Here is a 26,225-nt window from a genome sequence, read left to right as displayed (position 1 = left end):
ATATTTTACAATTATATCTATATATTTAGCAATTACACATCACAATTCTGCCTGTTAGTGTCTTTCTATGTGATGACTAACAACACCAATCGTTATCATTGTGCAATTTCACACTGTTCCTTTATTATAATTATGTGTCGGCTTTTTACACTTAAAAAATACTCTCAACTAATTCCGTTGATTCATTGACATTATTTTGCGTATCAACAGATTTTCTTTTGTTATCTACATGAAACAAGCTTTGATTTAAGACCTCGTGTTATTTCAAGCTTGCTGGTGATTCATCTGATAAAAACAGAGGGAGAAACAGAAGTTTCTGTCTCTGACATCTTTGATTATTTGATTGTAGAAGCAAACTTTGGTCTGGGAGGATTTATTAGCAGAGTGAATCATGTCCCTGGCTTGAGTCTGAGCAGTGTGGGTGGCAGTGGTGTAAGTCAGGCATAAGCAGTCGCACACTCTGGTGTAGAAATGAAGGTCGTCTGCTGCCCCCCAGGGGTTTGTCGAGCAGATTGCACAAAGCTCCTTGCTTCATGTAGGACTCATTTGATGTGGTACAACTTTTGTGTGTCAGATCCTGCTGAGTAAACAGATCTAGGGTCAGCACTGTGACCATTATGTGCTTTTATACCACTGTCATCAACTCTTTGCACAGTTGTGTGAAAATATATTATTTTATTATGCTGTATTTTGTTAGTGTGCATATTTTCTATTTACATTTTTTCTGTTTCCCTCTTTGTTTTTTAAACAGAGAATGTAGAAATGGATCAAATTGGTGTTTAATGATAATTAAAACATAAGCAGAATGCTATTAACAACAGTCATGGCCAATATGTATTTACCACAGAGGCAGAAATCAACAGCAAATGCCGTATTGAATTGCAGCGTGGGGCATCAATTCACTGTAAAAAAAAAAAAAAAAAAGAAGAGAAGAAATGCACTTGTGCATTAGGACACACAAATGATTGTAACATCTGTTTCCCTTTGTGTTACAGAGGATATCGCTTTGTAGCAAGCAATGTGTGCCATCAGTGACTGGTGGAATAATATTTGTGTTCCCCCCTCAAACAGACACACTGTCAAAGAAGCACTTGTCTACATTTTGTAGTTGCTCGAGGAAAATAATTGCCTTATCTGCAACTGTCAAAATGATGAATGCTCCGGAGAGCACCGAGAATTGACTGATGGAATTGGGGGGAAAATCTAATCCCTGATCTGAACACTTTGTATAATACATTAACCCCTCTGGTACAATGGGCTGCACAGAAACAGATTTGTATAGACTTGTAGAAATAAATTCAACAAAGGCTGAAGGATCGATAAACATCAGAGTTATGGCCTCGTCTGTCACACGGGGGCCTCTGCGAAAACATTAAACATATTGAAATAATATGCAGGCGGTGAAGGCAAAGAAAAGATGCCCCAAAAAATATGATATTATGGAAACACAACCTGCATTATCCTGTAGAACTATAATTGATATGAATAAATACATATAGTAAAAAGGCACAGGGAGTGGTTAACTATACATTACAATACATAACACTATATTAACAAATAAGGTATTTTATGTACAAGTGAAAATAGAATCAGAAATTTAGATACACATACACAAAAATGAATAAATGTAAACTCAGATTATCAATGGAAAACTGAGCTATTGTTTTAGGGTTACTGTATTTTATTTTGTAGCTGATATTGACTGGTTTCATGTAATAAAAGAAATTAGCATCTACAGAGCTGCATTTATGATCATATGCATTACATACGGTTAAAATGAATATCTGTATTTCACACTGTATATGAAATATCTGTGTGTTTTTCGAGTTGGATGAAAAATCACATTACCATCCAAATGATGGCAAAAGTGTGTGTTCCACTCGTTCACAGTACATTGGACAACAGAATTTCAAAATAAAAGAATATATGCAAATAGAAAAATAAGGAAGAACATCAACTTAATATTAAGAGCAAAAGAAAGTTTTTGCTCTTTTTTGTCACACTTGGGTGGAATATATTATCCCCACTATTAGGAGAGAACATACCTGGCACAGGTTAATGACCTCACACTTTCCACACCATTTCACTTAGCGGGCCATAGCCCGGAAAAGCGAAACGCCTCACTCCCACTTCACTAAATTATGAATTAGCCAAAAGGTGAAGCGATTAAAGATTCAACAATTTTGCAGTGTGACCAATAGATGATCTCCTTGCTGAGCTCGAGTGCAAGCTCTTCTCCCATTAGCTGGAAACTGTCTTGATATCCATTTCAGACGGCATAAATATTGTAAGAGGGGGAACAAACAAGTCAGAAATTACCAATCAAAGTGTTTGCAACCTTAGAGAGAAATTATTTTCTTCAACTATATACATCAATAAATAAGTAACGCATTGGAAAGCACTGAATCATGGAGGTGTTAAATTATTTGTATGGTTAAATTATGGAAATATTTCAACTATTAAGTACTTTGCCCAGTATAGAATTTTTTTTTTTTAATCAATAATTTATTCAAAACCACCAATTTTTTAACATTTCTTAACACATCATCTTAAACTTGTTTGTAACATTAGTGATCTCAAGCCATCCGAGTGTCTGCAGTGGCCTGGACGTGTCAGATCTCCTCAGGCGTCTCCGCCGTGTAACGAGCACTGACAGGTCACATGGCACAAACTGTGATGTCTGAATAATTTGAACAAATGCTAAATCATTGCAAAGCAGCCAGAGAGATCAGCGACGTGAAAGTGAAGTGTTTGCGCTTCCCCAAGGCTCAGTGGCATCTGTTCTACATGTGTGCAGCAACAACATGCATGCTTCACTATATTAATCCCAATTAATTGTGCTTGTATTGGTGTAAATATTTGACTTTGAAGCGCTAAAGCGTTAATTGGGGGGGGTCCCCCCTTTCTGCACAGAAATCTATGCGTTAGTATTCCACAACCTAATGGATGTTATTTAATTGGGAATTGATTAAAGGGTCTACACAAAATTCCTCACAGCAGTGATGCCTATATAGATATATACAGTATATATATATATATATATCAGAACCTCACTTGTACTTTTTGTCAACAAGAAAAGCCTCAGACCTTTTCTTATAAAAATGTGTTTGTCTTGGGCACAAATCAGCAGAATAAGACAGGCTGATGTCTCCTTAATTCTGTAAATTGGTGGGTTGTGAGTCCAATTACGGTCTGTTGGTTCAGCCTGGGGCCAGCAGGGAGAGCTGCGTCTGTTTCTCAGCGTCAGTGGAACAAACCACTTCAACAGCCTCAGCCCTGCCATCAGGGAAGTTATCACTAATCACCACTGCACACGTTTTTATTGGCTGTGCAAAAACAAACAGGCCCAGTGAAAAAAAAGAAAAAGAAAGAATGTATATTTTAACACTCATTCTGTCTGAGTTTGAAAAGAAATGCATCAGAATTTCCACCACATTTGACCCTGAAATGCTTAAATCTTGAAGTCAGTATTCTATCAAATATTGTGGATTAATCTCGTGGAATCAAAACACGCATTTCAGAGATTATTTGGTGTCATTAACTGTATACAAAAAGAAAGTAACTTTGATTCTGTATATCTTCCACTACCTGTTTCTTTTTTCACACCTCATTCCGTATGTGAAATACTTAAAATAGTATTTATTATTCCTTCAGTAATCATCATTACAGCTGAAAGTAGCGTTGCTGACGCAGTTATTTAATTTAGGCTGCTGAGTGCTTTTTTAAAAAAAAAAAAAAACCTGGCAAAGGAATTATGGTCATGAGACTTGTGCAGGATGTGAGGTTGTTGGGGTCTGTTGCTTCTGCTGGCCATTAAGTGGGGATTAGTGCTGGTGGGGCGCACATGCCTTTGAAGGTATTCCTCACACTTCCTCGTCAAAGAAAATCGGGACGCAATCATAGAAGACACCATGCAGATTGCTCAGACAGACAGGGGGAAGCCATGACTGCTTTTTAGCAGTCACAATTAAGACTTGGAGTAGCTGCTGCCTTTGTGCAAATGTGGCGTATTTGTAACCTATGACAATTAGTAGAAAATGCTTCTGACCCATCATACCACCCAATTCCACCTCTAAGTTACGAGGGGTCATGGTCTTATTTGTTCTTTCTGTATCCTTCGTTGTTTATAAGCTTGTGGAGTCAACTACAACTCATTCACATTCACTTCATTTCACACACTGTTGGAGGCAGGAACATCATGATGTCACACAGAGAAGTTAAGAATACAAGTTAGTGAGAGGTAAGTCTGCCTGGGAGTCATGGAGGATGACCAGTTTCAGCGAATACTCGTGTATGTTGGAGTACACTGACCTCTACAGGAGCAGCCTGGCCTTTTAATTCCATACAGCAAATGTTTCAAACAGAGGAATGTACTGTATTATCAATGAAAAACAACAGGTTTTTTGGAACAGACATGTCATGTGCACTTTCCAGGAGCGGATGTTACACGTTTCACTTCACTTTCCTCTGGTGGTCTGCATGGAAAAGTGTTAGCATGTTGTCAAAACCAACCCTATAGTGTTGTATATAGCAGCGAGGGAGTTTGTACCAGAGCTTTTCTGTATTTTTTGTTTGAAAATCACTGACTCTCTCAAACCAGAGACTGCTTGGTTTTACTTGTAAAGCTAAATTGAAGGTTGGACATTTCCCCTTGTGTTTAAAGTTTGCACGTCAGCTGAGAGTTTTTGGGGTAGTTTTAAGGGCTGCAGTTGTGCTGCGGTTGTTTACGCTGCTTTTCTGACGTGCGAGTCAAAACATAAACATATGAATTATCTCTTATAATTCCGCCTTAACAGAGTTCCCTTCACTTTCCCACAGGGATGTCTAGAAAGCTAAATGTATGATATACTTCACTTTTTATAACACTTTTTTGACCATACCAAGTAAAACAAACTGCACAGCTGAATGTTGATCTAACAGCAGAGTATATTCAGACTTAGTAGCTTGCTTACAGAAACCAACACACATTTTCTTTCAGTGTCTATACATAACTATTCATTTCATGTATTATATTATACCAGTATAAAGTTAAAGCTATTCATGGATCCATTTTTTGGTGTTGCTGCCACTTTCTTGCCCCTTCTTGATTATGGAGATATCATTTCTATGAATGCCTCTGCTCAAGCTCTTCTTGTGTTGGATGGTCATAGATTCACTACTGGCTGTAGGCTCCTCACACATCATTGCACCTTGTACTCTCTGGTCAGCTGGTCATCATTGTCTGTGCAAAGACATTTATTTAGAAATCTGTCCTAGGCCTGTTGCCCACATATCTATCGTCCTACATGTTACTTACTCAGTCCAGTCATAGCTTATGTTCCCAGGACTTCATCACTTTTGTGATGAAAATTAATTTTCCTCCTCTGCCCCCTCAACCTGGAACAAGCTTCACTAGAGTCTCAAGCTGTTGATCTTTCTTGATTCCCTCAGCAGATTTTAAAATTCTTTTAGAGTCACTGAAGAGGGAATCTTGTCTGTCCTCTTGAAAATAAGACCGTGTCTCAGTGGGGTAACCTGTATAACTAAAGGTTATAGATAGATAGATAATACAGTATGTACATTATATATCATAGCTATTTTAGTGTAATACATAAGCCTTTAGTTATCATTACATGATGTGTTACACATTTATATACAAGGTTTTTTTTAAATAACGTACATGTTCGCACATGATAACACATGTGATGACAGAGCTTAACCTTCTTTGTTACTTTCTTATCTTTAAGTACAGCTCATTGAAAAGTTAAACTAATTGACCTGCACAATTTCAGTGTTTGAAGCTGAAAATTCACACTGGTGTCCACTTTTATGTGGCATGCTTTTATCTCTAAAATGATCTGCGTAAATGAAAATATAACCAAAGCAATTAGTTTGGGTCAGTCAATAACAATTGTATGTATGTTTCCTTCCATCCTTCCATCCATTGTCTGTAGAGTTGCCCTTTTCCTTTGACATTTGTGCAGGGACCTACAGCCAGGCTGAGGGACAGGACAGGGTTCACCGCAGCTGTGTGTTTACCTGTAAATCATTCTTCAATCTTACATCTGTCTTTGAGCCAATTTACATATACACCAATTAGAATCCTATGAGAAAATCTGGTGTTATGATACACCCTGCTGTGCATTTTAAATTCATATTGATCCCATAAAATAAATAAATCAGCTTTGTCTTCTTTTAACACAGTTTCCCTTAGTTCCTGGGAGACTAGGTGTTCTAGTATCCTTGAATTTCAGCTCCCATCCTTGGAAAAGTGTCGAGGTGTGTCTTCCCCCTCTGAAGGGCCTCTTTCCTGCACAAGCTAACAAAGTACCAACATGGTTGAAGGTGGGTAAATACGAGCTGGGGGGGAGGCACTTGGCCAAGATAGGAATGAAGGGGCAGCTGTAGTTCAGGTTACTCCTCCTGTCCACCCATTATAGAGGATGGTGTCACAGAGGTAAATGTAAATGTGAAATAAAATCTATGCAATGCTTTGGCTGCAGCTTAAACTAATGCAATTGAACAAATTAAACAGTGTTGCCTGTTAGTTTTAACCATGTGTACTTGATAAAGTGCCGGCTGTAAATGCTCACTTATCATAGTTAAAGAGAACAACCATACATTGTGAGTCATATGCACGTTTGAATTCTGTGCTTATCTGTCATCAGGCTTTAATGAAGAGCTCTGGCCTTTACCACCTGTTCTTCACATTCTAGTGCCACACAGATGTTTGTGTAGCTGCAGGCGATACTGCTCTGGGGCCAGCCGTGGTTGTCCTGTGTGGGATTTGTGGCTCCCGTCCTGTTGTCCTACCAAAGTTTCCATCCTGTCTGGCAAACTACATCGCAGATTGTTTGGGATGATTTTATCACATGCCATTTTTTATCTCAGTGTACTTTGTCTTTGGACAGAGGCCCTGTAGTGGTTGACGAAAACGTTAGTTGTGTGACGCTATCTGAGAGCTAAGCTAGTAATTCCTTTAATTTGAACATGTAAAATAATACACACACACAAATAAGACATGTTTTTACTTCTACCCCCTCTTTCACTTAGTATATGAACGTTACCCTATCCATCCCAATACAATTTAAATATAGACCAATATCTGTTTTATTTTAATTCAATTCCATGCAAACATAAACAATTGTATCAATTCCATATACGTTTAACACATTTCCTCGTCCATATTAACTAACTATATTTCTGTATGTATCAAATGTGATGAAACATTCTGTAAGTAGAACTACAAACCAGCTTGACCTATATGAGACAAAGACGCATGTTTCTTGAGATGGGAACAATCCAATCCAACTTTATTTATAAAGCACTTTAAAAACAACAACAGCAGAAAAGAAAGTGCAGTACATCAGATATAAATAAAGCAAAACACAATATAGAAACATAAGACCTAATAGACCTACAGAACAAACAATAAAATACTGCAGAAAGTATAAAAACACAAACAAGTCATACAATAAAAACAATAAAGATAAAACCAATGTCTCAAATGCAGTGGGAGATTGTTCCACAAACAGAAAAAGCTCTGTCCCCTCTGAGCTTCGGTTTAGATTTGATGGAAACAATGTGGATACATGTTGTTTTCTTCTCACTTTGAGATAAGAAACTTGCAGTAAGTCTGTCAATTGTAGCTTTTTAGAGGCTTTGGCCTCTCAATGCACCTTATCTGCATCGTCTGACCATGTAAGACCACAAACGTGTGCACTAGAAATAGAGCAGCTCTGTGTACGCAAAATGGCTGAGGCAAAGGTATGAAAATGTTCCCTTCCTGCTGCCTAAATCAGAGGGAACGAGTGGCCTCTGTGGAAAGAGCTGCCTTGTTTCCTGTGGTGTTTACTTCTCTCAAGGCTTTTTACAGTGCACTTTGAGAGGAGGCCGTTTGAAAGGAGAAGAAAGCCATTTAGGGATTTCATGCTCTGACAGATTTATTGTTAGCACAGACTTAGTTCACACTGTAGTAGGTGGTTTATTTATTTCCATCAAAACTTACAACTGTATACAAGTGGAGGTTGGCAACATTAAAGCTGACTTTTCTGGGGTTTTTTTGCTAGCCTCCTGTGGTGTGGCACACATGACGGGGGTGAGTTCAGTTTTTTGGCACAGTGGTCATTGGTCAGATGTGTACATAGGCATAACTTTCATACAGCTCTATTCTTGTCACTGACCGATATTAAAATTATCTCCGCATAATAAATATATTAAAAAGAAAATTCTCCACGTTTCCTATGGCAACTCTAAATTCAGAGTCCAACAACAGGATGCCACAGTCTATAATTACTGTTCAACTTGAACTCAAAATAAACCGTCTCCATTCCTCAGTCAGTGGTGCATGTTGTGCCTTGAGGAACACAAATGAGTCTTTGTTTCTGTAGCTTTAAGAAGAAACGAACGTCTAAGTGAGCGGAAAGGTGGGAATGAAAGCCGACAATTTTGACTCTTTGGATGGTTGCAGTTCTGTTTCCTGCTTTTGTAAAAAACAAAAAAAACAAAGAGGCTTCCAGTGGTCATTCTGGTCTTTCTCTGTACACTTTTTTGGATCTTTCTATCAACGGCAGCCACGCAACAGCATCAGATGGGTGGTGCTCACATGGCGTCTTTTATATCAAACAAGAAAAGGCCTGTCATTGCACTGTAGAAGCAGGAGATTAATCTATAATGGGTAAATGCATAAGTGCCACATTTGCCACATCTTATGGCAAATGAGGAGATTCTCTTCCAATGCTTGATGTTCCTCATTAGTCACCCCACTCCATCTGCTCCTGTTAGCCCTAAACTGTAATGTCTGTTTTATTGTGCCTTGTAGTGGCAGTAGAAGGCCACTTACTTGGAGTTTGGAGCAAAGCCATCAGAGTGGGACAAATGGAGCGACCCATTCAGTAGCTCTAAATTTTTTTAAGGACCTCTCTGCTCTAGCTTGGTGCTCGACACAAAAGGAGGTATTGATGTAAGGAAAGACTGAGGCTTTGTATTAGTATGCTCACCAGATCTAGCTGAGGAAACAGTTCCTTCACAAACCTTTCATTCAACATGCAAATGGTGGCATATCTTGTATTGGAGACCTACATTAGGTCCTTTTTTTTATTTGAGCTGTGCACTTTAGTTACACGCCAGACAGGAAATGAAAGACATGATCGTTTTCTGTAATACGGAAAATTGAGATAAGTCTGAATGACGAAAATGCACAATGTTAACGTCAGTGCCCTTACAACCAACTTTTGTCTCACCAGCATTTAATTTTCATACTTGCATACTTGAAAAAAAATACATAAATCACAAAAATGTATTTGGCTTTTCTGGCTTTACAGAAACAGTGACTCAGTGACTCTACATTCAAACATGCATGATAAGTATATTTCCACCTATAGAACAAAGGCCAGAGACAGTGAGTAAATATGTGAATGACACCTATTCACTGAGAATCAGAGTAGAACTTTGTCATCTAGTTTACTTTACACCACCTGCTGACCTGACCTCTGCTATTTACTTAAACTCTTCCTTAACCCACAAAGCTATTGTTTTTCTTGCAGGGGGCTCAGTGCTATAAACCCATGAAATGTTTAAGTTATTCTTAGGGTTTAAGGGTGGAAGTAGCACTTTAGGTTTTCTAGGTGGACTGGGTGGAGGGCTTGGCAGTATGCTCTGTATAAACACTGAGTTCATAATGAAAATGATAACGTGTGTTCCAGTGAAAACAAAGGCAAATCAGGAGAAAACCAAGTGGGAGAGGACGTTTACTTTATTTGGAAACAAAGGGCCGTTTAATTTATATATTTATAAACAGCTTGCATTACTAGCTATGGAGTTGTAGAGCAAACTTTAACGAAAGGAGGAACCGGAATGTTTGAAAAACAGCTCATATACTGTACTACACACAAGAACACAGACACTACAAGGAATGAGATTTGCTTAAGCCAATGCCAGTGTTTGTATTAGACAGAGAATTTAATCTGGACTGCAGAGAACAGATATAGATACTCTGGCTCTCTGTTTTCGTCATATATTTTGTCAATATTTGCCAAACTATTTAAATCAGTTAAAAATAACTTTAAAAAAACACACTGACAGAAGAATAGGGATCTCTGTATCAGGATAAAACACCCAACTTTTCTTCACTGCTTCCAAATTTGTATCCAAAAAGTTTTGGTCGTATTCAAGTAGTATTATTTTTAATAGTATGATTTTCTGAACACCTCTGAAAACATTTTGGATCAAAATCTGGCTCTCGATTTGTCACACTCACGACAAAACTTATTATCTTTCTTAATACATTTCAGTGGCTGCAGTGGTCAGACAGCTTAAACCTCCATCCACATCTTGCCGTCACTTTTCATGTGTTAAGCTGAATCTAAATCCAGAGAAAATAGGCATCCGTTTCCGCTCTGTCAAAAGCTTTTATGGGTTGGTCAACCACACTGAACCTCCATCCAGAGAGCTCCAAAAAAAAAGAGTGTCAGATGTCACGTCACAAAGAAAATGTATGCTCAGTATTTCAATAAGTTGTGCAAATTAATGTCTTTATTACAAAATTGCCCAACAATGACTTTTAGAGCCTTCAGTTATTGAATTTCTGCTCAGTGGAGGATTAAAGGAGGTTACGTGATGTACAGTACATACAGTAGATAAGTTTGGGCTGTTATGTTCGTTTGTGTTGAAGACACACTGGCGTTTCTTTACTGCTTTGAGAAACTTGCCATGGCAGTGAAGCCAAACCGCATTAGATGTTTGATGTCTGTCTGTGGTTGCATGTGGTTCAAACAAACTAAAAAAACGAAATTAACAGCAGTCATAAATCTCCAGGTTACCCCTTTTCTGGTTAAGCACTAAATCTAACAAATGTCTGGCTTTAACAACGGCGAGAATTTGACACTTGATCTTGTGTCAATAAATGCTGACGAATCCCCCCGTCTTTTATTTGAAACGGCGCGATATTGGCCAAGAAGTGCTTCTTATGCAACGTTTTCAACCGAGCAGCTTCTGCTGATGAATTTGAAGAGCCGCCTGTATAGATTGTATGCACAGTTGGGAAATGGTTCAAAGATGAGAAAGTATATGACTTTACATAACAGACAAAAAGTGCCTCATCCGTCTGCTCGTCAGTCATCAGTTGTACGCTAGTATGTTAGTGCTGCGCAATGAAAGTCTTTTCCCCACTCCATACTCCCTCAGTCATTATCACATGCAACAACCTGATTTTATTGGATTCCTCTGTGTGAGATAATTTAGTGTGAATTTAGATTTATGTCTTCTCCCGAACCATCATTACTGTCTACAACAGCACAGTTTTATGTGCAGCCAGGCAATGAGTCTGAACCACATCAACGATGATGCCTGTTTGTCAGAGCTCTTACAGCATGGCATCATTCAGGTCTTAGATTCAGGCTGTTTAACCTAATTCAAACCCCGTTTGGTTGATGTGGCTGGGTACCATATAACAGAGCAGGAGGGTGGGGTTACCTAAATGCCCTCATTCCACCGCTGAGTGGGGGTGGTTGGAGGGGGTTGAGCAGGCTTTAATTCAGTGGAAAGTGGTTATTCTATATTTTGCTTAACCATACAGTGACTCCACCCTCCGCACGTCCCACATAAAGCCATTTATGAACGCTGAACCTCTCCTCATTAGTTTTGCGCTGGGATGCGGCAGACCTGGCAACACTTTTGCCAAAAAGTAAAACAACCTGCTCAAACTGATCATATCGTGATCTGTTGATTCAAGTGCGCTCATGCATGTTACCTGAGCAGTGTGTGAAAGGGAAGTCTGGGCCAAAAAAGTTATTGTAAAAAGGGAACAGAGAGAGAGACGGAGAAGAAAGAGATTGTACAAACTGTATTTCTGTAAGTGGGTGGGGTCAGGTGGACCAAAATGACTTGGACCACATTATATGTAAAACTGGGGTAATTACTAGGTTTAGAGACTTAAATAGCCAGGCCCACAGTGGTAAATACACTGGATGTCAAGGCTGCTGCCTCCACAGTATCCTTCCTTCTCACCACCTCAGAGACAAACCAGCCAGTGTGTACAAACCCTAAACATTTGGTTAAGATAGGACCAGAAAAGCAAGAGGTGCACTGAAGATGCTTGGAAATCAGTGTGGTTGTTTGACAACTGCAGCTATATGAAATGATCTGTGCACGTCTTTTATAGATACCCTTCAGCACAAAGCACACAAAGAAGGTCAACATTCTCTTATATGCAATTCAAATGGAAACCGGTACTGAGCAGCAAACAAACAGGAGGTCATTGAGGCTCCAGTATATTTGTATCACAACATTTTGTCTGTGTGTGTGTATGTGGTCTCTAGCTCATGAATCCTATTGACTTTGTTACCACCTGCACTTCCATGAGGTGACATTTTTGTTTATGAGTAAAAATATTTTGTCAAAAATGTGTTGCAGATATCCAGAGTGGCCTTTCTAACCTTGGTGATCCCTTGCACGTGCACAAGCTGTCCTACCATCTGTTTCATTTCTGTGAGTATTCAACCTATTTGGTTAATAGGTTCAATTGATCGTTGATCGTTTCTGATGCTTAACATATAGCTGCTCTCTGCTCACTCTGCTGGCATCCCCGGTGTTGAAGTGCTCTGAGCTGCATTATTGGGCAGGGTGGCAGCAGTTGGTGCAACAGACCAAAATGACCCAACCAAAGCAAAAGCAAAGTTTGTGGCCCACAAATAAAACATTTATTTTGTGAATATACTACCTGCACCATTGTTTTGAGTGAAGCCAGTTTTCTTAACCTTATCGACATAGCATGGTCATTTTATGACTTAATATAATACATTTCTTACATAAAGTACCTTTAAGTTAGTGAAAAAAGTGTGTGACAAAAGAAAATGCATCATTGACAGACCGGAAGATCATCAAATAGACTGGCAAGCCAGAATATCGGGGGCCCCTTTTTATCACCAGCCAAGAGACTTGTGTCAACAGACCGAAACCTGCTGACAAACCTCACACAATCCTGCAAACCAGCTGCAGATGGAATGCATGCATACAGTAGCAGTGTAAACATCTGTTTTACAGAAAGGGCCCTCACAATCCAGAGGACAAATTCAAACAATTTTTGGTCAGTCAAATACTTGCATGTACAGCGTAAGAAAAGTAAATCTGCAGAGGAGGAAAAAAAAAACCTGTGGAGAACATTCAGATTTAGAGTCTTTATGACTTCTTGGCAAGATAAAACTAAATATGCTTAGCATGGAACATTGTCTCTGTGTTGAAATAGCCCTTGTATTACAAAGCTTTTTTGTTTGCTTATCTGCGTTCATTCATTTCTTTCTTTATTGCAATGCATTCCAAGTCATTTCAAGTTTTTTTTGGTGTATAAACAGTTTGCATTACTACCTAAGGAATAAATTTAGCCCAAGCCAACGACACTGTATTAGACAGAGAAAGTCATTCAGAGTGCAAAGAACAGATAGATACTCTGGCTCTCTGTTTTCATCATACCCATGTCAACATTTAACATTCTTGCTTTAATAGTTCAAACAAACATTGTCTTTGCCATTACTATTTAAACCAGTGAGAAATCACTTTAAATAACACACTGACAAAGTGTGAAAATAGAGCTCTATTTTGGAGCAAAGTAGGAAAACGGAGCTCTTTGTATCAGGTTAAAAGATCCTAATAAATATCAGTAATTCAAGGGTTTTCAGAACTGTTGGTTTTCCTGCATCAGGAGTTCATGTTCCATAGTCTATGAAAAGTTGAACACTTTGTCCTCAATCAAACTAATAGACTTATTTGTCAGCATTTCTTCACTGTTCACAAATTTGTAACCAAAAAGTTTCAGTGTTGGTCCACAAGCATCCTGTACGACCTGGGCTATTTTGAAAGGTAAACTAAACCTCCATTTCTCTACTTGTTCTGAAGACTTTTTCTGTGTGGAGTAAATGCCTCCTGCCTCTTTGGACGCCTGAGTGTTCCTTAAGATCCAGTGTCTCACTTTTCGGGTGAACGGGATTCCAGTGAACCCAAACATCTCTGATGCCTTCCTCATGGGAAACCGAGCTATGTCCTCGTACCGCACTAGCATGTAGCGTTGACGCAGCCACGGTGGCTGACTTAGGCCAACCTCTGCAGACATCCTGATGTTGTCACAGTTCCCTTTCAGCTTCCTCACCTTATCCTCATCAATGGTTTCATCCCCATCTGTGGCCCACTGCTTCCAGTTCTTGTACATGTCAGCAAAGGCCACCATGCGCGAGGCCAGTACAGCCCGAGGATCCCGAACCAATTGAATGAACCTCACATCAAGACGCGGGTCCTCAGTAAGAGGTCGAAGGGTATCAAGCTGGCGCACCCTCACTGACTTGATGGCTATGTGTTCTTTCTTGAGGCAGGACTGAGACGCCATGGTGAGGTTAAGTGGCCCACACCTTCTGGTTCTGCAGTGATAGCGCTCAAAAACCCCTTTGATGAAGGGGCTGCAGACCGCCTCGTCACACAAAGAGCTGCTGGACTCCCTGCGGAAGAGGGTGGTGGTAATATGGTCCACAGGGAGGGGTTGGATGAAACTCTCCAGGAAGGAGAAGTCGCACAGTAAGAGCTGATGGAGCACATCCCGGAACGCCTTGGCTGACGCTGTGGCGTTAGTACCTCCAGTGTCCAGTGTGAGCATCTTTTCCACGTGCCACAGTGGCTCAAACAAGAAAAACATGTTGTCGCCCTGCTGGTTGAAAAACTCTCCCACAAACGAAGAACCTGTCCTTGTGGCGGCTAACAAGAGGATGTGTTTCTTGCCTCTTGGTATTACTTCTTGGTGCTTGCTGTAGTTCTCCAGACGCCGCATCGTCAGGGCTGAGTCCATCTTGCTGAGTGAAGAAAATGAAACATTGTCCTTTAGCACTATGCGGGAGAAGCCATTTTGCTGTAGTAGAGTCTGAGGTGTCTCCTTTAAGGTCATCTTATCTGACACCCTGCAAGTGTTACAAGGGACACTTGTTTAAAATCAACATAAATAAATTACTTTGTTATTTTACTCCACATCTGAAGCAATTTTATGTTTCTCGAGGACCTTTTGTACTATACCTTTAAAGTTTAGGGAAAAATAAACACACAATCCTACTGAAAAACATAAAACACGCTCTATTGATTCACTAAAATGGACTTACCTTGAGATAATGTTGTTTTCCTTCTCAATGATAACAAGTGCCACAAAAAAGACAATGGATATTGTGTATTTGATCCTCATTCTTGGAAGTAGCTGTGTCTGGATATGCTCTTACAGACTTCTTCTTAATAGGTTCTGCCAATCTCCCAAGTCTCCAGTCGCCTTCTTAAAGAGCCTTCCAGTTATTTGTATTCCTCGCTGTAGGGGATGTTTCACCCTGTAAATGAAATGCACATCAACCTGTCAGTTACACATTTTGCACATTTGAGTATGACTGTGAGTGCCTGCTTGGTCTCAATTCTTTCTGTCTGAACGCCGTTAGTTTTCGTTTCAACTGTTTGCTGAAATCAGGAAGTTGAGAGTCTATTATTGCATGTGGTTAGCTGCAGTGTGATGCTGTCTCAGAGTTGTGGTTTTGGTGTAGTCTTTTTCTTACTTACTGTGCAAACGCATCAAGACAAAAACTTACCTTGACACAAAAATATCATATCTCGAGAAGTTAAAACTAGGAAAGGTGGAACTTAAAGTCTTTCCCACAAGGAAGTCCTTGTTATCTTTAAGAGCGTCAGTGCATTTTAGGAACATGCCCACCCACCACGCTAGACTGGTGCACTGAATGAGTCAGTCTTTGCAGAAGCGACTGCGGAAAAAAACAGCAAGGCCATAAGTGTGAACAAGAAAACATGGTCACATAACTAGAGTAGTAAATGAGGAAGATGAGAGGTAGCATCTCTCTTCAGTCCCTCTAAATGGAGGGGACAGAAGAAATTATGAAGTAGAAATACTATTGCTGCAGGAGAGGTTTGCTTATGGAAAACTGGCCAAAGAACAATATATTAGGAGTATTATAACAATAAAGAAAGGAGAGCAAAAGCAAAGAATGCTTGATAATAGTTGTTATAGAATTGAAAAAGTCATTTTATGACTTGTTGATCTGTTGTTGTGCAAGAGTTTGCTTAAAGGTTCTGAGGTGGCAGTGTGGTCTGTGGTCCAAACAGCCGCTCCTCTATGTCAGCACTGGGATGAGATCTTTTCAACGTGTGCTGCTGGTACAGTAGACCAGCTGGTGATGGTCTAATGACTTGCTGCTTCCCCATAATATGCCTTTGTGCTTTTAACGTACTACCTGAGACTGAAGGCAACACATGTCCAAATGCAGAGAAACGTGAAGCTGCACGGTGTTGAGACTGGAGGAGAGAGCCATACATTGTAGAGCAGTGAGCCTGGAGGAGTTTCAGTACATTTATAAGTTTGCAGAGGGCAGGCAGTGGGCAGTCTAATGAAGATGAGGCTTTCATTATGACTATTTGGAAAATGATCCAGTCACATGAACGACGGCTGTACACGAATGTTGTTACTGTTTGCAAGAACAAAATGGTGTCTTTTACCATGTCTGACTGCACAAATATGTCTGCTGTTTGTGTGTTTATGCATGAGTGATGGAGACAGAGGAAGAGGAAATCATATGGCAGCAGTGTTAATATGTTGGCAGTGGTTGCAAATAAATAAACGAATGGCCACTGATAAGTGCTGGTCAGATGACGTCAGCTCAGGAGGCCAAATTCTATTGCATTCTGAGGGCAGACTGTCATGCAGCTCAGGAATGTGGCCACATGTTTCTGTGATCAGATCTGGGGTCGCATTCAGGAAGGATCGAGAGTGTTCAGACCTGTGCTTGGTGTAATCTAAAAGGACAGATGTCTATACCAGCTTTGAAAGGGAAAACGGAATCCTCAGTGTGTCTGGATCACTGTTAAATGGTAGCAGACCTTGCCTCAGGCCTGACTCATCTATAAAACTGCTGCTAATAATCAGCAGAGTCATGGGCAGCAGAACAACATTTGAACTCACAACTGCAACATTGTCGTGTTTGACACAAAACAAGCAGCAGAAGTGAAAAGCCACGTACACAAACAGGATTTTCTGGATTGTGATGAGCGTGAATCTTTGTTTGTCTTTGTAACACATCTGGAGGCCCAGGTCCTCACATCCCAAAGCAGCTTTCTGTCCTGGGTGAGTTTTGAGCACAGAAGCAAGTCTGAGTGACTACAGTCTAAACATGGGGAATGGTTGGCTGCTGCCTGTGAAATTCTCTGGGAGGGAATGGTAAGTTTCGGGCTCCAATAGAGCACTGTTGACGTGGAACGGCTTGTAATGAAAAGGTGAGCAGCTGGTACGCTGGGACACGTTTTCACCGGGAGGAAAAATAAGCTCCATCTTGCACCACCCTGCCGCATGCCTCGACCACAATAGTCCCTTTACACAGGAGTGACTCTAAACCCAGCTGTGCATTGAGATCACAGAACATAAACTCCCAGGTCATTCACATGTCACTTGGGTCAGTGGCTAAGCCCCTGGATGTTACAAGTCATGTAGAACTGGAACTGGTTGGTCAGTCGGTTGCATCAGAGGAAGTTTCTCAGTTTCTTGTCATTTCACATTGTGTGAACACAATCACAGGTTATTTAGGGGAACAAACAGAGGATGTGAAAATGGTAGTTTACTTTCTGCATTGTCTGTACATGGACAAATGAAAACAAACACTGGGAATTAGTGAATAAGACATGAGGGAGTGCTTACTAACAAAGATATATCTTACATTTACAACACTAGGTTTAGCATTTGTAGTTTTCTCTGAATATGATCTGAAATAAGGAAAAATCTACATCAATTCATCAAGAAAATAAGTGGTCTGAGGTTTTGTCATTTATATGGTAAATTAGATGTAGACCAATTATCTCGCCTTATTACATCTGGTGTGTAAAGTAAAAAAAAAAATACACACATGAGCTGACATTCTTGAATATTCACAAACCACTGAGGCATATGACATGTTTGATCATCAGCTCATAACAAAACCGCCACTGCACTATTTATCATCTTGTAACAAACGCTTTTAATAGCTGCCTTTTATTTAATGTACATCTCATTCGAAGGCAAATTAAACACCACTCAGCCGAGCACATTCTGCTTGAGACTGTGATGTGAATGTCTCTCAATGTCCTATACCAACAGTATGAAGTTTTCATTTTTCCTTACATTATTTCACATCTACTGTGTTTATGTTATTATTCTTACACAAAAATATTTTAAATATAATAGCGGAGTAGGGTTAGGTCACACTTAACTATTGTGTGATTGGAATTTGTCAGCTGTAAATGTTCTTTTCTTCTTATACAGTGGTGTCTATCTTAGTAATATCTGTAATGTACACTGCATTTTATGCTGTTAGAATACATTTATGTGGTAGCCGTATATAGTGACTTCCCACATAGGGTGCACTTTTGTAACTCAATATACTGTATAATGGTTAAATATGATTATAAAGTAACTATGAAATTGTTGTAGTTAAAGCTAAAGTTGTCTGTCTGGGGTGTTTAGGCAGGGAGAGGTGTGTCCGAGGTCACAAAACCTGTTCTTGGAGTCTTTTGGTGTTTTTTAACAAATAAAAACAATCTGCTTATGTTATCTTCTGTACACTCTGCCTAAGTTAATCTAACAGAAAGCCTCCAATCGTGATACACGGTGGACTTATCTATTAATAGGGTTCCACACATTATGTATACTGTGATAAGAAAGCATTATTGTCTATATAAGGACATCTAAAATTGTGTCGTATACCACTTACCAAAGGAAAACAATGAAGCTCTGTTTTGTGTCCTCTTACTTGATGGTTAGGTAAGTTACACATCATTATTATTATTATTTATTTTTTTATTTTTTTATCCATATCTGATATCATCAAATAGTTGTTGTGGTGCTATGGTTACAAGCCCTTTAATGCAGTCACTCACAACTGTGTGGGATCAAATTATATTGCTAAAAGTGCATTACTATTTTTGTTTTGTTTGACTGGATTGGTTATAGTTGATCATTTGTTTCATATTTGGGGATATAGTAAGAGTAGTTTGGTTAGTATACAGTCAAAAACACAGCCGATGCATGCATAATGATGCTGTAAATTAAGAGCAGCAAACTTGCCATTAAGTCATTTATTAAGTTCAGCAGAGGCTAAATGAGGAATTAAAGTCATGCAGTAGTTAACAAGGTCTCGGCACAAAAGAAAACTGAAGTCACGCTTTCATTATAAGGGGATTCATGCAAATCATCTCCCTTAAGTGACTTATTTGTCAGTGAGTCCCATCTCGAAACAGACTCTCTAGTAGCCTCGTTATTTACTAATCTCCACGAAATCTTATAGGATTTAGTGACACAAAAAAGTTCAAGTCAAACTCGTTTTTTTTTTGTGATACATACCATCACAATCAGCTGCCGCGTCCCGCTTTGGTTCATCAGTGAAGCTGATCAGCCTTTCTTCCAGAAGCGACTCCGGACAGACACTAATTCCATTTCTTCACTTGTGAGCCAAAGAGTAATCCGATGCACACAAATATCAGAGCAATTAAACGTGTGTGAAACCTGTTGATCAGGTGGAATCATGATTGAGGAGGCTGCGTGTCACACTGAAGCTCAAGTTACTTCCAACACTGGGAATCACATGGGAAAAGTTTGGTCCAAGTTTCAGACAGGAGGCGCGTCGCTTTATATGAACCCTCACACCCACACCCACACCCCCTGCCTTTTGCTGTCTTTAGTAACGGTTCTCAGACACGCTAAGTCACTACATGTAAGTAACGTCCCACTAAACAACAGGGTTTTGTCCTGAAACTGTAGTTATTTGTGCAAAGTTTATGTTTACGTAGGAGTTGAGAGGGAAAAAAGTGACAGCACTCCACCTAGTGGTGAAAAGCACTTAGTGCGTCCCAACTGTGGGAGCAGGTGTGTGGTTCGTAGCAGTCTTAAGGCATTCTTGAGTATCTTACCAGAAAATTACTTTAGCAGAAGTTGACGTCAGTAAAACGTCAACTTCTTTTAGTAGTAAAGCAATTAAGATTCTGTCAATATCCTGAAAATAAAAAAACTACTTAAAATTAAAAATTAATTTTAGCTTGGTGCTGTTTGAATAGTCAACACTACTTTTGCCATTCTGACTAGTTGCTGTATCCCTGTCTTTAATTTAGGTAAATTACAAATATCTTGAATTTAAAATTTGGACTTGCCGTAAATGATGTGGCTGCAGATATCTAATGCATAAAAATAAAATATGCTTAAAAGTGATAAGTCATTTGTAGATCTACATAAACAGGTAGGATCTGCCAGTGTTTGTCATTTTAGACCTGTGTAAATTAGCCATTAGGTGAAAAGCAATATCACATTTCTACTTTGATGTTTACTCATGACACATTATGCTTTTAAATACGGTTTTATGAACGCGGACTGACTTTGAAACGCTTCCAACTACAATGTAACCCCGTCGCTTTAAGATGACGTAGAGAGAATTTTCAGGAAGGTTGCAGAACAGTTGCGTCAGAATCTTGCGCACTTGTGTTTAGGAAGGTGAACTACAAACGCTCCACTTCGGGTAAGTGTGTTAAATTAACAGCTACTTACATCGAGACGTATCATGGTCGAATATTGAATGTGTTGTTGATGTTTAGTTCGTTTATACTGTTTAATAAAAACTACAATAGCTGCGGTTTCCAAGGGACTTAATATGTCTAGACGTTGACGCACCATGCGAGCTAACGTTGGCTAGCGGTTAGCTTACTTAACTGTTGTGTAATATGATGATAAAAACTTGTTTGTGTCCACTTTTTTGCCCGTTCTACCTTAGTGTTATTTTAAACTTTATTGCCCAACTGTGTTTGTGACTGTCACGTGCTCAGACAGACAGTCATTTATAATCACAACATTGAATTACACTGTTTCTGTGTCTGACGCGGTTTTTATCTCTCAGGTTGATACAAGATAGTAGACAGTAAACATGCTGGTCGCGAGACTGACGTGCCTGAGGAGTCTCCCTATGGCCGGGCTCCATCCCGTGCTGAGGCAGGGCTCCTCTGCCCTGAGAACTCCCATCCTCAAGACCTGTACACCTGTGATCAGGCCCCAGCAGGTACAGTAAACACATGAATGAAAACACTTGTGCCACCACACAAGTGTTCATCAGAAACTGCATTACCATTTACAACCATTAAAAAAAAACATCAAACATTTACTTAAGAAACAATATTTCACTAGGAAATATAGTAAATGTGAGGTAATGTGTCCATTTGTTTTGTAAACAGGATATTATTCCCTGAAGCAAGTTTGAAGTCTCAAATTGAACATTAGCTTCAACCATGTTCAAGGGCTATAGCAAAGCAATTAGTAGTTGACTATTTCTCATCTTTATTAATATGATATATTGGCAGTGATATAAATGTTTCAATGACTAACTGATTAATTAGTGTCGTTTGGTTTCATTTGATCTTCACTCTTTATGAAAGTTGCCCACAGTAGTAGTCATTGGTGTCCTGAACACAATCTAGTCATTTCCATAAAACTGTACATTAAAAATGTCTGCAATTTACAGTATATGTTCACCAAACACCACATTCTGAGATTATTCCATTTTTTATTTTTGAAAAGCTGAGAATTAAAATGTGATCAGTCATTGCTTGTTTGTTAATGCGTGTTCTTCTTGAACCAGGGTTTTTCATCTAAGGCCAGATTTGGTTTTCGTCGTGGGAAGATGGCCAGAGACCAGATCAAAGAAGCTGCTTTTGAGCCAGCGACAGACACAGCCATTAGAAGTAAATACTGTGAAATTTACAAGTTGCATATTTAATTATGTATTAATTTGCTACATTAAATTACTTAAAATTATGTTCAAAACTATAAACTACTATCATTGACGGAAGCCTTCTTTGATACAAGTAAAATGACTTATTTGTTATGAGGCACAAATTAAACATTATCTGGCAATGGCAGTTAAGTATTTGAGTTTTCATTATGGTGCAATGTGAAGTGATTATAAAAAATGTATAAAAGTATTTTTGTTTTCTTCCTAGTCGACGGTATGGGAAGAATATTTCTGGCTGGAGGTGCAGCAGTTGGCCTTGGAGCTTTGTGCTACTATGGACTTGGCATGTCCAGTGAAGTTGGTGCCATTGAGAAAGCAGTGTGGGTAATCTTTTTGGGACAGGTTATTGGCTGTTTTTCAATTTTGATGCAAAGGTCAATTTGAATATGTCCACTATTAACCTTTGTTTGACCTTTGTGCAGGATCTGGCCTCAGTATGTGAAGGACAGGATTCACTCCACCTACATGTACTTTGCAGGCAGTATTGGACTGACTGCTCTGTCAGCTGTAGCTGTGAGCAGGACCCCGGCACTTATGGGTCTGATGATGAGGGGGTCCTGGCTCGTAAGTTTAATAACACACAGATGAAGATTTTAATTCACTATTCATTGCTACATTTTTGTTTTTACACCAGAGTGGAAGCTAATACACCAAAGAGCTTGTTATAATAACTTGAAAGCTATTTGAATTATTTATATTAATATTTTGGTAACTAACATTAATGGCTCCTGTTTCCTCTGACATCAGGCAATTGGAGCAACTTTTGCAGCCATGATTGGTGCCGGCATGTTGGTCCGATCCATTTCATATGAGCATAGCCCAGTGCCCAAACATCTCGCGTGGATGCTGCATGCAGGTTTGTAGCACAATGTCCTGTGGCGTAATATGAACGTGTAATGTTCTACTCAGTTTTATTTCTTCTTTGTAGTTCCCTCTTTTTAACACTAGATGGCAGTCACATACAACATCAGTGTGAAATTACTGCACTTGTATTCTTCCTACAAAGATCAAGGTGTATAGCACGGGTCTGTTTACTTTTTGTTTTTGAATGTGATTTTTGCTCATTTGATAAGGTGTCATGGGTGCTGTCATCGCACCTCTCACTCTCCTGGGAGGGCCTCTGATGATGAGGGCTGCCTGGTACACAGCAGGCATTGTGGGAGGTCTGTCCACTGTAGCTATGTGTGCCCCAAGTGAGAAGTTCCTTAATATGGGTGGCCCACTGGCTGTTGGCTTTGGAGTGGTCTTTGCTTCCTCTATTGGTGAGTGTCGCTCTGTTTCACTTCTTAAAGTCTCACTCTGATGTGCGACAGTTAATAGTGCAAATGCTTTGCTGTGCTACAGACAGTGATCTGAGTAAAGTCAATGAATTACAGGTTTTTAGATTATAGTGTTGTTCCTGAATAAGTCTGTGCTGAAGCTCGGATAATTATATAATTATATATTTTCAAAGGTTTTTTAAACAAGTGTAACTTTATTGTAGGTTGGATTAATTATAGGTGAACATAGATGTTAAATGTATTTTTAAAATGTTAATTTCCATTACGAAACACTATGCATTCAACTCAACATGTATAAATACTGGCAGTTACTGTGTTGACAAAAATCTTGCAGCCATGACAAAGTGCTTTTTCTTGGATAGCTCAGTTTCTGAACACTGTAGGACAGTAAGTGCAAAAATGCAATTAAGTTGATGTAAAAACCTAAGGAGCTGATTATTTCACGGCTTTTTCCAGGATCAATGTTCCTGCCTCCCACCTCGGCCTTTGGAGCTGGACTATACTCTGTCGCCATCTACGGAGGCCTGGTCCTTTTCAGCATGTTCCTTCTCTATGATACACAGAAAGTCATCAAGAAGGCAGAAACATACCCACTCTATGCTGTACAGAAATTTGATCCCATCAACGCGTAAGTCTCTCCAGGAAACAGGACCACACACTTCAAATGGCATCAAGCACATAGGAAAAATGGATCTTCAGATAAACCATACTTTGTGAAAATATATGTATTCATCATATGGGACTAAGACTGCATGTTTAATTTTCTTTATCTTGCAGGTGCATGGGGATTTACATGGACACACTGAACATCTTCATGAGGCTAGTGATGATTCTGGCAAACGGTGGCGGCGGCAAAAGAAAGTGAATGGCAGAACTTTGACTTTAGCTTCAGTTTTACTCTACACGTAACAGAACAAAGCCATGTTTTATTACCAGCAGCGTACACCAAATGTCATTTTAGAGGCAGTTCATATCAAACTAGTAAATAAACATGGCTGCTTTGCAAGTGTGTGAAGATGAGGATTGGGTTCTGTGGGTCAGGTTACCAGTCCAAGTTGAAAAGAAATGTTGTACATTGATAACACACAGAAAAGTATCTGGCTTATGTGTGGGTTTACAGATGGATTTGATCTGTCTGCATGTATTAACCTGTCCTTTGTATTCCTCTATATGTTTTCTATTTATTTTCCATGAAGATTCAAGAATCAGTCGTATGCAACAGAAATGTCACACTATGTAGACTATACTCACAGTTAATGGAAGTGATATTGCATTTCTGTACTTTTGGATTGGCTTAGTCCATGTATTCATCAGAAACTCGTTTAATGGCAACTTCATTCAAAACAACTCTTTAAAATCAAAAGATGAATAAATGTACTTTCTAAATTACGACTGCTTTTATATTCTTTTGTTTGCAAAGTGGCAAGAAACATATTGACAATTTGTTGTAACCACCATTTTAACCATGTTGCAATGGTGACAATTTACAATGGACCCCAAAAGACACCTTACTTTTTGAGCTTTGATGCTTGCTGAATGCAAGCTGCGTTAAGGTTCTCCAACACTTGGAAGAAGGTCCCTTATATCAAAGTCTAGCCTATAAACAGCAACAAGCAGTGATGTTTCAAATGAGATCAGAGATGTGCAAAAGTAGCTTCCAAAACTCAAACCTAAGCAGGAATTATAAGCAATAATGAGCTGCTTCCAAAGTTAGTGCAATGAAATGTTGGTGTTAATCTAACACTGCTTTGTACATACATACAAACAGTAGTTTCTGGAGAGACCATGACTGTGAGGGACCAGCGGGGGTCCACCTTGTATTTGCCAGCAAACAGTCAGTGTGTGGCAGCAGATGACAAAGGCTTAGCAGTAATCCTCTTGTCCACCATCTGCCTGCTCCTCTAGAATTAAACCTCCAAACCAGGGCACTTGCAGCAGATGCTAACATCTGTAAATATGCAGGTGCTTCATTAAAACACATACACACGGATGGCACAGCTGCCAGCCAGCGTTTCAATCTCTTAGATCATGTTCGTTTTTATGACAGCTATGATTTTTAGACACTGTGAATTGAAAATACCACACAGACGGGGGGATAAACGCAGCGCTGAGTGAGATTGGATGAGATGGAAAATGCGATCTGCCATTACTGCAGATAAAAGTCACCTTCTGTCAGGCATTTTCAAATAGATGACCAAGGTATTTACTGCTAATTGAAAAGAAGTGTTTACAAGTGTGTTATAGTACACAATTTTACTATATTAACCCAAATTACCCAAAATTAAATGTTTTTCACAAGTAGTTTCAAAACATTCCCGTTTACAAATTACCTTCTGACCTACAAGTCTAAATTTACATTTTTAATTTAATATATTTAGCAGCTAATAATCAGCTGAATCCACTGAAAGTTTGTTATTGACAAACCAACAGTTACAGACTATGATGATGCACATTTTTAAATAAGAGAACAAAATACTTGTATTTCTTTAATCTGAGATTACAACCATGTTTTCAAGGGACACCTGGCCAAAATAGCTCACCTCAACAGAGTTACAGAAATTATAACCAACAACACCATACTCTGTGTACAATAAGCATTTTAAATCATAGAGGCTCATAACTTAATATCTTAATCATATTGTTTCTACTTATCCTCCTTATTTAAACAAACCCTAAGCATTGGGAAACCTATGGCTGTGATAAATTTGTGTCCCTGACCATATTTCTCATTTAAGTATAGACCACTGACAACACCAAACATTATTTTTACCCATTTGTTAATAAATCTGTGATCACAATATCATTATAAAACATTTGCAGATATGTATATAACACACATTGCATTAATGAAAATAGTGAAACTGTAGTACTCCTCTCACTATAAAGTGTGTACCATGCATGGATTCAGTATTTATTTTCGTGTACTGAGTAAATTTGCCATTGGCTGCCGATCAGTGACATAGACGAGTGTGTCACCTGAACGTCATGTGCTATTTTTATATGTGTAAATGCGGGAAGGCACAAGTCAACACCTCAAAGTGAGTAAGTTAATACAGTGAGAAAATCACGCTGAACCAGCAGCCAAACATATACTCACATGATACCTTCTCATAGCGGAATGTGATTAATATAATTATTATTTCAAAAAAAA

General features: G+C 39.2%; 2 protein-coding genes across 4 annotated transcripts; one reads left to right on the top strand and one right to left on the bottom strand.

The window, feature by feature from the left end:
• Window positions 1-7,896: 7,896 nt before the first annotated feature.
• LOC122759173 (carbohydrate sulfotransferase 3-like) lies at window positions 7,897-20,018 on the bottom strand. Of its 3 annotated transcripts, none has more exons than XM_044013796.1 (3): window positions 19,367-20,018; window positions 15,111-15,326; window positions 7,897-14,915 (listed from the first exon to the last, which is right to left on the bottom strand). In XM_044013796.1, exons 2-3 carry the CDS (start codon window positions 15,188-15,190, stop codon window positions 13,694-13,696), a joined length of 1,302 nt encoding a protein of 433 aa, XP_043869731.1. In that variant the 5' UTR covers window positions 15,191-15,326; window positions 19,367-20,018; the 3' UTR covers window positions 7,897-13,693. The 3 variants fall into 3 exon arrangements, with proteins under 3 accessions (XP_043869731.1, XP_043869732.1, XP_043869733.1); XM_044013797.1 differs by lacking the exon at window positions 19,367-20,018 and adding an exon at window positions 15,579-15,725; XM_044013798.1 differs by lacking the exon at window positions 19,367-20,018 and having other exon boundaries at window positions 7,897-14,810; window positions 15,111-15,557.
• Window positions 20,019-20,444: 426 nt separating this feature from the next.
• On the top strand, window positions 20,445-24,463 carry ghitm (growth hormone inducible transmembrane protein). Its single transcript, XM_044013799.1, has 9 exons — window positions 20,445-20,531; window positions 20,907-21,065; window positions 21,642-21,744; window positions 22,003-22,114; window positions 22,217-22,358; window positions 22,542-22,650; window positions 22,868-23,056; window positions 23,531-23,702; window positions 23,852-24,463. The coding sequence occupies exons 2-9, from the start codon at window positions 20,934-20,936 to the stop codon at window positions 23,937-23,939; spliced, it is 1,047 nt and encodes a 348-aa protein (XP_043869734.1). The 5' UTR covers window positions 20,445-20,531; window positions 20,907-20,933; the 3' UTR covers window positions 23,940-24,463.
• Window positions 24,464-26,225: the final 1,762 nt, after the last annotated feature.

This window comes from Solea senegalensis, linkage group LG18 (genome assembly GCF_019176455.1).
Source record: "Solea senegalensis isolate Sse05_10M linkage group LG18, IFAPA_SoseM_1, whole genome shotgun sequence".
NCBI lineage: Eukaryota > Metazoa > Chordata > Actinopteri > Pleuronectiformes > Soleidae > Solea > Solea senegalensis.
Note: the sequence above shows the minus strand (reverse complement) of the source record. Positions and strands in the feature narration are given on the sequence as shown.